The 14408-nt window shown below is 47.2% G+C and overlaps 3 protein-coding genes across 4 annotated transcripts in view; 1 reads left to right on the plus strand and 2 right to left on the minus strand.

The window, feature by feature from the left end:
* CTCF (CCCTC-binding factor) overlaps positions 1–9415 on the plus strand; it is an 81663-nt gene extending 72248 nt beyond the window's left edge. The window contains exons 10-12 of one of the 2 annotated variants that reach the window (XM_050773260.1): positions 185–320; positions 6611–6772; positions 7931–9415. In XM_050773260.1, the coding sequence (XP_050629217.1) occupies positions 185–320; positions 6611–6772; positions 7931–8115 (483 nt within the window). In that variant the 3' untranslated portion in view covers positions 8116–9415. The remainder of the gene's footprint in view (positions 1–184; positions 321–6610; positions 6773–7930) is intronic. The other variant, XM_050773261.1, reaches the window with a different exon arrangement.
* Positions 1–14408, minus strand: part of TPPP3 (tubulin polymerization promoting protein family member 3) — a 268538-nt gene that overhangs the window by 252034 nt on the left and 2096 nt on the right. The gene's annotated exons all lie outside the window — the stretch shown is intronic.
* Positions 1–14408, minus strand: part of ATP6V0D1 (ATPase H+ transporting V0 subunit d1) — a 303274-nt gene that overhangs the window by 202009 nt on the left and 86857 nt on the right. The window lies entirely within an intron of this gene.

Genomic DNA, 14408 nt, shown 5'->3' on the forward strand with positions numbered 1-14408 from the left:
GCTGAGCCTCCCCTCAAAGAAGCTAGCCTTATCCGTTTCCCCTGAGCAGAGACAGCGTGTTCAGGACACACTTAGCAGATACTAGAATTGTTAGGCTTAATATGGATTTTATTAAAGTAAATAACTTTCAATCTGATCTTAGCTTTTTTAGTGGTGTGAAAGAGGATTTTGTTCTTTTTGTTAGAATACCATGGCAAGACATGCTGATAATTGTGCTGGCCCAGATGGTGTAGAGGGGGAGAATGGAGGAGAAACGAAGAAGAGTAAACGTGGAAGAAAAAGAAAGATGCGCTCTAAGAAAGAAGATTCCTCTGACAGTGGTAGGTGACTTGTTTCTTGGTTTGCTTACTATGGCAGGCTTTGGAGCCCAGTTTCCAGTGTATTTATGTATGGATATGCTGAGATATAGAGGCAGGCACACGCTCTTCCTTTCTTTAAACTTCTCATCTCCTAATGTCTATTTACAACAGCAGTTAGTGTTTTTCTGGGGCACATTTTCTTTTCTCCTCGTGGCATTCCACTTATTAATGCCTTATAAGTAATCTTCAGTTAAAGTCAAAGCAAAATTAATATTTTTATTTAGTTTATTCAAATTTGTGATATTCTAAGGCCAGCCGAGTTTCTTGTCCTATGTTCTTAACTTTTACATTTAGGTAGCTGGTCTAGATTTGAGCAGTGAATCTAATGGACATGAAGAAAGTTGTTTAAGCCTCTTCACTTATGGTTTGACTGCCTGTGTCAGCCTAGCCTTGAGAGGTGCTGATCAAGTCAGTGAAGGTCAGCCTTTCTCTTCCTACCTTAATCTCTCCATTTAAAGTTTAAAATAGGCCGGGCGCGGTGGCTCAAGCCTGTAATCCCAGCACTTTGGGAGGCCGAGATGGGCGGATCGCAAGGTCAGGAGATCGAGACCATCCTGGCTAACCTGGTGAAACCCCGTCTCTACTAAAAAAAAAATACAAAACACTAGCCGGGCGAGGTGGCGGGCGCCTGTAGTCCCAGCTACTTGGGAGGCTGAGGCAGGAGAATGGCGTGAACCCGGGAGGCGGAGCTTGCAGTGAGCTGAGATCCGGCCACTGCACTCCAGCCTGGGCAACAGAGCAAGACTCCGTCTCAAAAAAAAAAATAAATAAAGTTTAAAATCTTGCCTATTTTCCTACCACAGGTACTCTTTGGAGTGTTTTTTGCCTCTCTAGTCATGAAACCCAGGCAGGAGGTTATGCTTAGAAGTGCCAAGCCTTGGTCGGGCACAGTGGCTCATGCCTGTAATCCTAGCAATTTGGGAGACGAAGATGGGCAGATCACTTGAGGTCAGGAGTTCGAGACCAGCCTGGGGAACATGGCAAAACCTTGTCTCTACAAAAAATTTAAAAATTAGCCCGGTGTGGTGGTACATGCCCATAGTCCCAGCTACTCGAGAGGCTGAAGTAGGAGAATCACCTGAGCCCGGGAAATAGAGGCTGCAGTGAGCTGTGATCACGCCACTGCCCTCCATCCTAGGCGTCTTTTTTTTGTCTCCAAAAAAAGAAGTGCCAAGCCTCACAAAGAGGGTGGAAGAACAAGAGTCTTGGTAATTTGGAGGCCACGTTTAATTACACAAACATGTTCAGAGTGTTAGATTCTATAGTGTGGATATGTGGGTTGCTGGCATCCAGGTGGGAAGACACCTCTGTAACTAAAGACTTAAGGTATGGATGGAAAAGGTGGTAGAGAGTTTGGTTTTAGGGAATGGACTTCCCAGAAGCACCATTAAACTGGAGAGATTATAGATGATGCCTGATAGTCTAGGGATTACTTCATTTTGTGTTTTGCACTGGTTGTCAGTAGAAATAGTGGGGAGGGGATGAGATTTTTTGAATAAGTAACATATTGAAGAACTTTAGTCACTTATTGGGCTTTTTTGTTTTTGACTTTTGTTTGTTTGGTGTTCTTTTTTGTTTTTTGAGATGGTATCTCCCTCTTGTTGCCCAGGCTGGAGTGCAGTGGCGTGATCTCTGCTCCCTGCACCTCTACCTCCTGGGTTCAAGCGATTCTCCTGCCTCAGCCTCCCAGGTAGCTGGGATTACAGGCTTGCCCCACCATGCCCTATTAATTTTTGTATTTTTAGTAGAGATAGGGTTTCACCATGTTGGCCAGGCTGGTCCCGAACCCCTGACCTCAGATGATCTGCCCTCCTCAGCCTCCCAAAGTGCTGGGATTACAGGCTTGAGCCACTGTGCCCGGCCTTAATTTGTATTTCTAATTAATGCTGTCTAATGACTATTAATATGGTGAGTTATAGTAATTGATTCTATTACTTTTTTACATTTTTTTTTTTTTTTCCCCGAGACGGAGTCTCACTCTGTTGCCCATGCTGGAGTGCAGTGGTATGAGCTCGGCTCACTGCAACCTCCGCCTCCCAGGTTCAAGCAATTCTCCTGCCTCAGTCTCCCAAGTAGCTGGGATTACAGGCATGAGCCACCGCGCCCGGCCTGGAGTATCTGTTTTAAGTAGCATCTTCTTCAGTCACTGGGTGTTAAGTGTATGCCTCCTTTAAGATGTCAATTTGCCCCTGGTCATGGTGGCTCACACCTGTAATCCCAGCACTTCGGTAGGCCAAGGCAGACAGATCACCTTAGCTCAGGAGTTCAAGACCAGCCTGGGGAACATGGCAAAACCCTGTATCTACAAAAAAATACAAAAATCAGCAGGGGGTTGTGGCCTGCACCTTCAGTCCCAGCTATCTGGGAGGCTGAGGTGGGAGGATGGCTTGAGCCCAGTAGGTTGAGGCTGCAGTGAACTGAGATAGTGTCACTGCACTCCAGCCTGGGCGACGGAGTGAGACCCTGTCTCAAAAAAAAAAAAAAAAGAAAAAAATTATTGCAGTGAACTGTTGGGGGTTTTCAGAAATGTTGGGAAACTCCCAGATATTACCAGTGATCAGATAATCTTAACCTTTATAGTTGCTCTTAGTTGCAAAGCCCCCTGCTGCCAGACTCTGTCCTGTGTCCTGCTTTCTCCTGATACTTCCTTGTTCACTTTTGTGATTCATCTCCAGGAAGACCAGCTTCTTTCCCTCATCATATGTAACCAGAAGCATCTTAAGTCTAAAGAGATTATTGATAGCTTCTGATAGATTTCTACAGTTCTTCCTTCGGTCTGCTGCTGTTTAGTAGAGCACGAAATTTGGTTCAAGGCCTTATACCTAGTGACTCTTTATCTCCCCCAGAAAATGGACGTCAGCCTGGGCTCCATGCCACTGATGGCCGTGCAGTGTTACTTGTCCTGACCCAGAAGTTCTGCTTGTCGGCTATCTACAGAAATCGACCAGCAGATGGTCTACTGCTGTTTTCAAGGCTTTTTGCCGAAATACCACCAAGCCAATAAGCCTTTGATCCTGTTAGCCTGCTTTTGTGTGCTTTTCCCCCCAATTCTGACTGAATTTGTTTAGTTTTCTAGGCATTGGGCCAACTTAGGCAATAGGGGGCTTGAAGAAGTTCAGCAGGGAAGCATCTCTCGTTCTTGACACACTGCCACTTATCTCTACATTCCGCACATTTTCACTTAGGATTTCAGTCACTTGAGAAATAAGGCATTTTATCTGGAAGATCAGGAGTTTACCCACAGATCTCTAAATTTAAACATTTTGTTCCAGAGAAAGAGAGTACACGTCAATAACCTGTGCTTTCTAGAGGAAGGCAGGCATTGTACATTTTGTGCCACAGCCATGGGGGAGGGATAACAAAAGCTCTTTAGCTGCCTGCAGATGTGGGCGCCAGAACAGCCCAGACTGAGGGCAGAGGTTTGAATTCTACCTGCTGTGACTTGGCTGTGCATTGCAATCACTTAGTTTCTCACTTTTTCTATAAAATGAGGGTAACACCCTCATTCAGTGAAGTACCGAAGCCTAAGTGGAAAATTGTGAATTTTAAAATTGTGATGTTTGCTATAAGTAAAAGCTGTGTTTGTGGTAGACTGTAGGTTATGGAGCAGGATTACATGAGTTGCCTCAGTCCTGTTGATCTCCAGGTCACTATTAAGTGGAGTGAGAGTGCTACAGAAATTGCTCAGGGAAACTGAGTCTCAGCTGGTCAGATGTCCCAGGTCACATATCTAGTAAGAGATCTGAGACTCAGAGCCTCATTACCTGACTCCTCATCAGTATTCTTTATACAATAATTTCCTCACTTTTATGTACCACTTATTTTACCATGGATGGACAACTGTGGCATTAGGGAGGAGAGCAAAAGGGTTGGGAATGATACATTAGGTCTGGTACAGCTGGGAATTAAGTCCAAAAACTTGACTTTAAAAGAGAATCAATAATAGTTTCAAAAAAACTCTTGCTACTTACCTTAGTAAATAGGACCTCACAATGCGTAAGAATTTCTGGCCAGGCATGATGGATGAAGCCTATAATCCTAACACTTTGGGAGGTCAGGAGTTAGAAGCTGCAGTGAGCTATGATCACACCACTGCACTCTAGCCTGGGTGACAGAGCAAGACCCCATCTCAAAAAAAAAAAAAAAAAGAAAAAGAATTTCCGTCTTGTCCCCTGACACACACATACACACACACACTTTTAGCCCTCCTGCCCACTTAGAGATGAGCAGAACCACATCTCCAAGGGTCCATTTCAGGCTTAGTGTCCTGCTTTATCCTGGTATAGTAGGTAGGGGGATCATTAAAATTTGAAATTCAGTATTGTGTTGAATCAAAAAAGTAGGGTCTAAAGCTAAAAGGAAAAACTAATAGCCAATCCCACATAAAGTGCGAATAATAGTATTCAAGTCAATTTGCTTCATTTTGCTGCAATACCTGTTTGTTATATTAATCCTGATAGCAAAAATTCCAGCAAAAGCATTTTTATTTATTACTTTGGAACCTCACACCCTGCTTTTCTAAAAGCATTTTTAAATGGACTTTTGTTTTGTTTTGTGTTTAATTTTTAATTTATCTTTTTTTGTTGTTTGTTTTTCCCAAAGTCTTACTCTGTCACCCAGACTGGAGTGCAGTGGCATGATCTCAGCTCACTGCAACCTCTGCCTCTCAGGTTCAAGTGATTCTTATGCCTCAGCCTCCTGAGTAGCTAGGATTACAGGTGCCTGCCACCACACCTGGCTAATTTTTATATTTTTAGTAGAGACGGGGTTTTACCATGTTGGCCAGGATGGTTTCAATCTCCTGACCTTGCAGTCCACCCGCCTCGGCCTTCCAAAGTGCTGGAATTACAGGCCTGAGCCACCATGCCTGGCCACATTTTTTTTTTTTTTGGAGTAGAAATGGGGTTTCACCATATTTGCCAGGCTGGTCTCATCTCGAACTCTTGAACTCAAGTAAGCCGCCCACCTCGCCCTCCCAAAGTGCTGGGATTACAGGCATGAGCCACCACACCAAGCCAATTTCGTTTGTTTTGTTTTTTGTTTTTTGTTTTTTTCTTTTCTCTCTCTCTCTGGAGACAGAGTTTCATTCTTGTTGTCCAGGCTGGAGTGCAATGGCGGATCTCAGCTCCACGCAATCTCTGCCTCCTGGGTTCAAGTGATTCTTCTGCCTCAGCCTCCCGAGTAGCTGGGATTACAGGTATGCGCCACCATGCCCAGCTAATTTTGTATTTTTAGTAGAGTCAGGGTTTCTCCATGTTGGTCAGGCTGGTCTTGACCTTCCAACCTCAGGTGATCCACCCGCCTCAGCCTCCCAAAGTGCTGGGATTACAGGCGTGAGCCACTGCGCCCAGCTGCCAGTTTCTTATTTCTTGTAGAGATAGTGTCTCACTATGTTACCCAAGCTGGTCTTGAACTCCTGAACATGAGTGATCCTCCAATCTCAGCCTCCCAGAGTGCTGGGGTTATAGGTGTGAACCACTGTGCCCAGCCTTAAATTGGTTTTTCTTAATAAAATAATAGACTGAGCACAGTGGCTCACGCCTGTAATCCCAGCACTTTGGGAGGTCGAAGTGGGCAGATCATCTACCTGAGATCCGGAGTTTGAGACCAGCTTGGCCAACATGGCGAAACCCCGTCTCTACAAAAAATACAAAGATTACCTGGATTGGCTGGGCAAGTTGGCTCATGCCTGTAATCCCAGCACTTTGGGAGGCCAAGGCAGGTGGATCACCTGAGGTCAGGGGTTCAAGACCAGCCTGACCAATATGGTGAAACCCCATCTCTACTAAAAATACAAACATCAGCTGGGCGTGGTGGCGTATGCCTGTAGTCACAACTACTTAGGAGGCTGAGACAGGAGAATTGCTTGAACCCAGGTTGCGGAGGTTGCAGTGAGCCGAGATCGTGCCACTACATTCTAGCCTGGGAGACAGAGTGAGACTCTGTCTCAAAAAAAAAAAAGAAAAAGAAAAATTACTTGGGCATAGCGGTGCATGCCTGTAGTCCCGGCCACTCAGGAGGCTGAGCCATGAGAATTACTTGAATCTGGGAGGTGGAGGTGGCAGTGAGCTGAGATCGTGCCACTGCACTCCAGCCTAGGCAGCAGAGTGAGACCCTGTCTCAAAAAAAAAAGAAAAGAAATATATATATATAAAAAAAACAAGACTTCAAAGAATATGTAATTGTTTTCTTTCTTCTTCCACCACCCTTCTCCTTGTCCCACCACCTGTGCTTCCTGATTTCATGAAAAGAAAATGCTGAACCAGATCTGGACGACAATGAGGATGAGGAGGAGCCTGCCGTAGAAATTGAACCCGAGCCAGAGCCTCAGCCTGTGACCCCAGCCCCACCACCTGCCAAGAAGCGGAGAGGACGACCCCCTGGCAGAACCAACCAGCCCAAACAGAACCAGCGTAAGTTGTTCATCTCTGCTCTGGAGGCTGGAGTCTTCTCCGAGCATGTGGGGGAGCCAGATGGGTCCTTGTTCTTTGGGGAGGTGGGAACTAAGCCATGAGAACAAGTTAAGGGCATGTCGAGAACAAACTCTCAGGAAATGGTTTTTTAGGAGTTTTTACTGAGGAACATCTGAGGAAATCTTTAGAGGCCTGTTACATTTCAAGGAGAAGAAGTCCAGAGTAGAAGGGTACTTGTGTTCTACAAGATGGGTACTGTTAATGTGGGCGGGTTTTGAAAAACAACCAAAGTCACAGTCAGCTGGCAGAATGGATGCAGTAATGAATATAAAAAAGCCAAATCGTAAAGGGTGGAGAGGGAAAGCAGTTTCTGTGCTGAGATTGCCCCTTCTAAGAAACTCAGGGTGAGGCACGGTGGCTCACACCTTTGATCCCAGCACTTTGGGGGGTCAAGGCGAGAGGATCACCTGAGGTCAGGAGTTCCATACCAGCCTGGCCAACATGGTAAAACCCCATCTCTGCTAAAAATACAAAAATTAGCCAGGCGTAGGGGCAGGCCCCTGTAGTCCCAGCTACTCAGGAGGCTGAGGTAGGAGAAACGCTTTAACCCGGGAGGCAGAGGTTGCAGTGAGCCGAGATCGTGCCAGTGCACTCCAGCCTGGTGATAGAACAAGACTCCGTCTCAAAAAATAAAATAAAAAATAAATTGAGGCCGGGCGCGGTGGCTCAAGCCTGTAATCCCAGCACTTTGGGAGGCTGAGACGGGCGGATCACGAGGTCAGGAGATCGAGACCATCCTGGCTAACACGGTGAAACCCCATCTCTGCTAAAAAATACAAAAATAAACTAGCCGGGCGAAGTGGCGGGCGCCTGTAGTCCCAGCTACTCGGGAGGCTGAGGCAGGAGAATGGCGTAAACCCGGGAGGCGGAGCTTGCAGTGAGCTGAGATCCGGCCACTGCACTCCAGCCTGGGCGACAGAGCCAGACTGAGTCTCAAAAAAAATAAATAAATAAATAAATAAATTGACTCTCTCTGGACCACTATCTAATAAGGCTTTCCTGCATTGCTGACATCCTGTTTGATGTCAGTCTGAAGGACCCTTGTGATTCTTGGGGCTTTAATGCACCATTTGTTCTGTCTGTGCTCTTCTTTGCCAGCAACAGCTATCATTCAGGTTGAAGATCAGAATACAGGTGCAATTGAAAACATTATAGTTGAAGTAAAAAAAGAGCCAGATGCTGAGCCCGCAGAGGGAGAGGAAGAGGAGCCCCAGCCAGCTGCCACAGACGCCCCCAACGGAGACCTCACGCCCGAGATGATCCTCAGCATGATGGACCGGTGATGGCGGAGCCTTGTGTGTCGCCAGGACTGCTCTGGGCTGTGTTTAAACGGCCCGCATCTTAATTTTTCTCCCTTTCTTTTTTTGGCTTTGGGAAAAGCATCATTTTACCAAACATACCAAGAACGAAAACTTCAAGGATGATGTTAGAAAAAAATGTGATTTAACTAGAATTTGCTCTCTGATGTTAGCAAATCATGGAATGTTCTGAGTCCCCGAGGGTTTACTGTGAAGTGCTGAGGACAGTGTTGACGACTAACTCGTTTTCCTAGATGGAAACGGAGACATTGACCCCTCCCTCCATGTGGTAAACCACTCCAGAATGGCCACCAGGCTTCCCAGAGTTCTATGGTCTTCTTCCCAAGAGAGTTTTTAATTGTAAATGCATACTTGGGAAGGACTTAGACTTTTAAACTGTTTTTTGCTTTTGCTTTTCCCTGACTCCCTTTGCTTGGAGTCAGCTGCACACCAGTAGTATGGCATGCTACGATCAGGTTCTGTCCTGAAAGCTTTGCCTCTTTCTTGGCAAAGTTTCTGGTATGGTCAAGCTTGTAAATAACTTTTTTTACATTTTAATCTTTTCCATTAATTAAGAGGTTGAAAAGAAGTGCAGTGTAAGAAAACCCAGCATTTTAATTACTTGCAAATTAAGTTACCACAGACTCTAGTGTGTAAATGTTGACAAGGAATTGGATCACAATCATGTTAGCAGAATGGCACCCAGACCACTGCCCACCAGTGACGGACACCCACGTGGCAGATCATGATTTCCAGCCCACGGAGCCAGCATTTGAACCTTGTACAATTAACTTTCAGTTATGATTTCCCATCAACATTTTCTTTGCCCTGTTTGTAGCTGATTGTTGTGTTTTATAAATCTTCTGTTAAAGCAGAAGGGTGATTATGAGTGGGTCACAGCAGCCCTTATAAGCTGGGCCAGAAAATTTCACTAGGTCAGTAATTTAAACTTTGGATCTTCAAAAAATAATAATGTGAAACAAAACCAACTAAAAAGTGATTCTTGCACATGAACTGTCACATGTTTAAAAATGTGTTTTTTAGAGAGCCTCAGTCTTACTGATTTCAAACACTTTTTTCTTCTGTGTATTGCTTTTAAGAGAGCCATCAGTTAGCTATCAGACTCTAGGTTGATGCATTTTGTACTTAGCTGTACTGTGTGATATTTTTCATTATTTTAGGACGCCAACATGAGACCTGTAATAAAATATGTAATGGGGTTGAAAGCTGGGGAGGAGGATCTACTGCTGTACAGCTAATAAATCATAACGGATTAACAAGTGCTTCAAAGACTCCATCTTGTGTGATTCCTGCCTGCTTGAGGGAGGTTGGGGGACTGCATACGTGGTTCCAAGCTGTGCAGGCTGCTGCCTTTCACAGGCAACCTCTGTTCCTGGGATGGTACTTTCTCTAGCAGATGGGAGGATATGATCTTGGCGGGTGACTGGATATTGAGCACATCCTGCTATAACTTTTTTTTTTTTTTTTTTTTGAGATGGAGTCTCGCTCCGTTGCCCAGGCTGGAGCGCAGTGGCGCAATCTCGGCTCACTGCAACCTCCGTCTCCTGGATTCACGCCATTCTCCTGCGTCAACCTCCCAAGTAGCTGGGACTACAGGCGCCTGCCACCACGCCTGGCCAATTTTTTGTATTTGAGACAGGGTTTCACCGTGTTAGCCAGATGGTCTCAATCTCCTGATCTCGTGATCCGCCCGCCTCAGCCTCCCAAAGTGCTGGGATTACAGGCGTGAGCCACCGCACCCAGCCCCTGCTGTAACTCTCTAACTCCCCAAAAAGTGTGCTTGAGTACAGGTGAGTAGATGGACGGCAGCCAGCTTCTGTGATCCACTTGAGTAGGTGCCCTGTGCACAGAGTAGATGGGCCATAGAGCTGCTTACAGTGAAAGGGGCTAATGGGAGGCTCTCAGCATCTCAGCTCAAGGAGGCCTGGGATCAGATGTACCTGGAGCTCTGGCAGGTGTGAGGGAACAGAGAAGCTGGACCCAGCCTGCCCTAGAGAAGTTCATTTGAAAGGAGAGACAGATGCACAACCACCGGGTAGTGAGGAGACTGTCTTAGATAATAGAACTGCCTGTTAGCACCCCAGGAAGGTGGATGGAGTTGTGTCGTGTTTGGAATCTTAGGCGTGACTGGAAAATCATCTTGCTGCTGCTGCTGTTTCTAGGCAGATTGCTTTGGCAAACCCACTTTAGGTGAAAGTTTAAACCACTTACTCGAGTTTTTTAACCAAAATTCCAACTTACAAGTTTTCAATGAGAAGTAACAGCAAAATATGTGAAGCTTTTGGCTGCCTAGTGCTGTCCACACAGATGGGTCTCCCAGGAAAACAACCCAGGGCCTCCTGGGGCCTCGGGATTCAGCCAGGCAGTGAACTCCTTGCTCTGAAAGTTAGTGGTCTCGGTCTGTTGGAGCTTGAATTCTGTCTCCCATCCATGGTTTACCCACCAGGTTACCCACTACCAGTCAGCCAAAACTTTTTTTTTTTTTTTGAGACGGAGTCTCACTTTGTCACCCAAGCTGGAGTACAGTGGCACAATCTCGGATCACTTCAACCTCCACCTCCTGGGTTCAAGGGATTCTCCTGCCTCAGCCTCCTGAGAAGCTGGGATTACAGGCACCCACCACCACACCCAGCTAATTTTTGTATTTTTAGTAGAGATGGGGTTTCACCATGTTGGTCAGGCTAGTTTCGAATTCCTGACCTCAGGTGATCCGCCCGCCTCAGCCTCCCAAAGTTCTGGGATTACAGGCATGAGCCACCACACCTGGCCCCAACTTTTTTTTAATTCCAAGTTTTTTTTGAGACAGGGTCTCACTGTCACCTAGGCTGGGATGTGGTGGCACAAACAACTCACTGTGACCTCGAACTAGGCTCAAGCAATCCTCCTACCTCAGCCTCCTGGATAGCTGGGACTACAGGCCATGCCATCACACCTGGCTCATTTTTTTTTTGTTTTGTTTTTTTTAGTTTTTTTGTAGAGATAGGATCTTGCTATGTTACCCAGGCAGGGTAGTCTCAAACTCCTGGACTGAAGTGATCTTCCTGCCTCAGCCTCCCAAAGTGCTGGATTATAGGCATGAACCACGATGCCCAGCCACCTAAGCATATATAACCTTTTTGCAGAACAACGAGGCTCAGTTTTTCAACACCGCCTGTCATTCCTGATTGTACATATTCTGTTTGAAAGGTGTTTGTTTGTTTGTTTGTTTGTTTGTTTGTTTTAAGAGTCTCTGTCTGTTGCTGGAGTGCAGTGGCACGAGCTGGGTTCACTGCAACCTCTGCCTCCCAAATTCAAGCGATTCTCCTGCCTCAACCTCTGCAGTAGCTGGGAATACAGGCGCATGCAACCACACCTGACTAATTGAATTTTAGTAGAGACGGAGTTTCACCGTGTTGGCCAGGATGGTCTCCCATCTCCTGACCTCATGATCCGCCCACCTCGGCCTCCCAAACCGCTGGGATTATAGGCGTGCACCACCACTCCCGGCCCTCTGTAAGTGGATTTGTTTTAGCTTGGGAGGGGGCAAAAGAATTGACATTGTGGGGGAGTTAAGGCTGAAAAGGGATCCTCCTGCTGCATAGCCCAGGATGCATCCTGTCTGACCCTTAATTATAAAACCTTTAGCAGCAGAAGCCAGTTTTGTTACTGCACCCCAGAGAACTGTTGACGGGGAAGTTCCTGAACCCGTGTGCAGCTCCCTCACTGTTAAGCCACAGAAGTAAAGAATCTATGCCCTTTTCACCCCTGGGCTGGCATCACCACCCTATTGCTGCCCAGCTCAGCAAGTACCTGAGCTCTTCTCTGGCTTGTCAGGACCTGGTCTTCGAAAATCATCTGAGGTGAGCCTTGTGGCAGCACCAAGGGGGCGTAGCCCGGCCCACCTGGGAGGCAAGTCTCGTCCTCAGCCTGTGCTACCCAGAACAGGCAAGGCTAATACTCTCAGGAGCTTTGGCATTTCCTGAACGCCCATGGAGTAACATGCCATCCAGAACACAGAAGGGCTTGAACAAGCTGACAACTTCTCATTGAGTCACTGTCACTTGTAAGAACTGAGTCCCATGTGTTCACTTGGTCTCTGAGATCAGGTTTGCTGTGTTACTACCGCCCTGACTGCCACCAGCCACGTGGCTAGTCCTGCAAGCCTGGCCTGATTTCTTAGTTGTCCCTGCCTGCCCCCATGTGCTCACACACACAGGGACTGGCCCCACTGGTGTCGCTGTAGCCTCCAGAGGCCCTCCACCTGGGCATGACTCCAACCCTTTTGGCAGTCACTCTCATCTTTCCTCCTTGTCATTCTAAACAGAAAAATCCCAGTGAGGTGGATTTTCTGTCATTCTGTTTTGGAATCCCTGGGTTGTCATGGTAGACTTGGCAAATGTGAGTGTTATCTGAGTGCCAGGCACTGTTGTGGGCACTTCCCTTAATAAACATTGATGGCCGGGCGCAGTGGCTCAAGCCTGTAATCCCAGCACTTTGGGAGGCGGAGACGGGCGGATCACGAGGTCAGGAGATCGAGACCATCCTGGCTAACCCGGTGAAACCCCGTCTCTACTAAAAAATACAAAAAACTAGCCGGGCGAGGTGGCGGGCGCCTGTAGTCCTAGCTACTCGGGAGGCTGAGGCACGAGAATGGCGTAAACCCGGGAGGCGGAGCTTGCAGTGAGCTGAGATCTGGCCACTGCACTCCAGCCTGGGCGACAGAGCGAGACTCCGTCTCAAAAAAATAAATAAATAAATAAAAATAAACATTGAATCCTTAGAGCAAGGCTGGAGGTTAGTTAATAGCTCCGGCTTACAAACAAAACTGGAAGACCAGAAAGGCTAAGTAACATGTTAGGTGTCATCTAGGCAGTGTGCCTGCAGAATCTGCTTTTTTTTTTTTTTTTTTTTTTTGAAATGGAGTCTTGCTCTGTCACCCAGGCTGGAGTGCAGTGGTGAGATCTTGGCTCACTGCAACCTCTACCTCCTGGACTCAAGCAATTCTCGTGCCTCAGCCTCCCCAGTAGCTGGGACTACAGGTGCTCATGACCACGCTCAGCTTTTTGTATTTTGGTAGAGACAAGGTTTCACCATGTTGGCCAGGTTGGTCTCAAACTCCTGAGCTCAGGCGATCCACCTTGGCCTCCCAAAGTGCTGGGATTATAGGCATGAGCCACTACACCTGGCCAGAACCTGCATTCTTGGTTCCTTGGCAGTACTGTGTGAGACCTACTGAATTGTCACCCTACAAGCAGTTTGAGGGTTCTGTGTGGTCTTCGAGCCTTAGATTTTAATCCAAATTATGTCTCTTCGTGGCCAGGCATAGTGGCTCACACCTGTAATCCCAGCACTTTGGGAGGCTGAGGTGGGCGGATTGCCTGAGGTCAGGAGTTGGAGACCAGCCTGACAAACATGGTGAAACCCCATCTCTACTAAAAATACAAAAATTCGCTGGGTGTGGTGACACGTGCCTAATTCCAGCTACTTGGAAGGCTGAGGCAGAAGAATTGATTGAACCCGGGAGGCAGAGGTTGCAGTGAACCAAGATCTCTCCACTGCACTCCAGCCTGGGCAACAAGACTGAAACTCTGTCTCTAATAATAATAATAATTAGCCTGGGCATGATGGTGGGCGCCTGTAATCCCAGCTATTCAGGAGACTGAGGGAGGAGAATCGCTGGAACCTGGGAGGCAGAGGCTGCAGTGAGCCAAGATTGTGCCACTGCACTCCAGACTGGACCACAGAGCAAGACTCTGTCTCAAAACAAACAAACCAACCAACCAAGTATGTCTCTTCAATCGGGAAGGCAGCAGGAACTCTCTGTGCAGCATCTTCTCCAGCTGACTCCTCCCTGTCACCCTTAACTGTCTTTTCACCTCCACCTTGCTGAGCTACGGGCAGGGTAGACTGCTGATCCTTACCGCTTAAGTGGAGTTTAGATTGTAATAGAAGAAAAAAAAATGCAGCCTCTTCCTGTGAACCTTCCAGAATCTAGGTCCTGGTCTTTTAGAGGGCAACAGGCTAGCAGGCCCTACCCCATGACTGTCTGACCCCTCTCAGCCCTGGAGACACTAGCTTATCTCTCTCTCTGGCTGCCCCTCCCAAACTCTGTCCAGCTTGGGGAGAAGGCAGACACAGGAAGACCCCCCATGTACCTGGAGGACTCACTCCGGCCCTCTATGAAGTGCTTGGGGTTCAGGACTCAGCCCCAGGCTGCCCCCCTGAAGGCCCTCACCACTGCCGGCAAGGAAGGGCGCTGGACCCATCAGGCTTTTTTT

Source organism: Macaca thibetana, chromosome 20 (genome assembly GCF_024542745.1).
Source record: "Macaca thibetana thibetana isolate TM-01 chromosome 20, ASM2454274v1, whole genome shotgun sequence".
Taxonomy (NCBI): Eukaryota; Metazoa; Chordata; class Mammalia; order Primates; family Cercopithecidae; genus Macaca; species Macaca thibetana.